The sequence below is a fragment of the Austrofundulus limnaeus genome, unplaced genomic scaffold, assembly GCF_001266775.1.
Source record: "Austrofundulus limnaeus strain Quisiro unplaced genomic scaffold, Austrofundulus_limnaeus-1.0 Scaffold2922, whole genome shotgun sequence".
NCBI classification, from domain to species: Eukaryota; Metazoa; Chordata; class Actinopteri; order Cyprinodontiformes; family Rivulidae; genus Austrofundulus; species Austrofundulus limnaeus.
The window spans coordinates 10,121-12,278 of NW_013955324.1; the positions used below are offsets into that span (position 1 = coordinate 10,121).

General features: G+C 39.5%; 1 protein-coding gene across 1 annotated transcript in view; it reads right to left on the bottom strand.

Annotated features, from left to right (window-relative positions):
* Window positions 1-2,158, bottom strand: part of LOC106511559 (tumor necrosis factor receptor superfamily member 14) — a gene marked incomplete at its 3' end in the record, with an annotated part of 5,750 nt that extends 3,592 nt beyond the window's left edge. The window contains 2 exon segments of the mRNA XM_014000317.1: window positions 67-172; window positions 2,114-2,158. Of these exon segments, the coding sequence (XP_013855771.1) occupies window positions 67-87 (21 nt within the window).

Here is a 2,158-nt window from a genome sequence, read left to right on the forward strand (position 1 = left end):
ATTTTTTTCATGACTGTATGTAATAAATCTGTCTGTCTGTCTTACCAGGACTGTTCCTACAATGTTCAGTTTTCCTCTTAGCTTCATCTTAGAGAGCAGGATGAGAAGTCAGTTGATCTGCAGACATGATTTTACTGAGATGTTGGAGGAGCTGAAACCTGCAGGTCAACATCTGAGGAGACAAAACAAACAAACTCACAGCTTCTACACAAACTGACTGATGATTTATTAGAGGCTCAGATAGAGTTTAGAGCTGGACTCTGTCACTGATGCTGGAAACCTGACCTGTGGAATCAGRTCCTGCTTCACATCAGACGATCAGCTTCATGTCATTTATTTTTTATTCAAACAATGAAAAAATAAAGTCTGTGTTTCGACAGTCCAACTGTCTCCTCTCATTAGTTGAACATTTTCATTAAAACGGTTGAGCTTGAAATGACTTATGACCTTAAAACAGAAGCTGGTGTTTAAATTAGAAACAGATTAAAGTTTGTTCCTGTTTGCAGTAAATAATGACGAACTGAGTTTTTTTTTTTAGGTTACTGAACTTGTGATTTATTTCAAGCAGAAGATCATATCCTCAGTAAACTGTGTCACATTTTTTCTTTATGTTCATGCTTTCAGTTATCAAGCTCCTCTCTTGTGGAACCAACTTCCAGTTTCTGTCTGTGAGGCTGACACTCTGTCTACTTTTGATTAGACTGAAGACTTTCCTTTTTGATAAATCTTATAGTTAGACTTAGGTTTCCTGTATTATTCTTCATTTCTGCTGCTATTAGGGCTGTGACGATTAGTTGATGACTAATCGATTATTAAAATAGTCGATGACTAATTTAATATTCAGTCTTTTTTTTGTTCTTTATTTTGTTTTTCTCTCCAAACTGCTTTGACACCTTCCACGGCCACATCTGCCTTTCTGTCCTTGACACACATGCACAGTAGTGGTAACTGGGGTAGGCCGTTATACAGACAGGCTCGGGTATCATGGCTACCTGGCAATGGAGCTCACAAGTGTGGGATCATTTTAAGAAAATGAAAGAGAAACCTGTGCAATGCAATATCTGCAAGACACAACCTGCCGTCCACAGAAGCATGCGGGGATCATTATGTTACTGCTATGCTGTATCTAGTTTTTAGTTAGCATATAGCTAAAATCTAACCATGATTATATAATAGCAGATGCATTCTGGGGAGATAAGCTGTGTGTTTATATTCAATTAACGTATGATCTGATTAGTCGACTAATCAAAAACATAATCTGTGATTAGTCGACTATAAAAATAATCGTTTGTGACAGCCCTAGCAGCTATAGACTTAGACTGCTGGAGCACAAACTGTCCACATTTCCTCACTCTGTTGTTGTCTTAAGTCTCTCTTTTCTACATGTTTATTGTAATTATTTCTATCATTAACGTGTTATTTTTTTTCTTTTTGTCTCTTTTTCAGAAGAAGGTGCACCTGGACCAGTCCTGGACCAGTCCTGGACCAGTCCTGGACCAGTCCTGGACCAGTTCTTCTGTGTTTGTCTGTGTCTCTTTCCTGTCCCTCAACCAGCCGGTCGAGGCAGATGGCCGCCTGTCCTGAGCCTGGTTCTGCTGGAGGTTTCTTCCTGATTAGCAGGGAGTTTTTCCTCTCCACCGTTTGCGCAGGATATGAGACTGTGATGAAGTGATTCAACACAATCTGCTGGTTTCTTCTTTACATTGTTCTTTTTATGTACAGTGCCCTGAGACAACGTATGTTGTGTCTTGGCGCTATGTAAATAAACTGAATGGAATTGAATGTTTTAACTGTTTAAAAAATGAAACACATAAAAAACTCCCTTTTAAAAGTAAACTTTCAGCAGAACCAGAACCAGACTCATGCAGTCCTCTGCCTGCAGGCTGGAGTTAGCTGAGACTCAAACATGAACTGAAACACTGATAAACTGCAGATAATTCTGGTTACAGTATCAGTCCACTGCTACAGGACTGTACCTGAACTCAACAGTCATATACCTGCAGTACACACCTGACCTCAGTTTGTATTTGTATAGAAGGTGTGTTGTGTCATTACATGCACACACAATGACATTTATCTTCTATATCTAAGCCATCCCACCTGGTTTACACACCTGTGCAGCAGACAGAAGCAGACGAGGAGCAGTCAGGATTAAAAC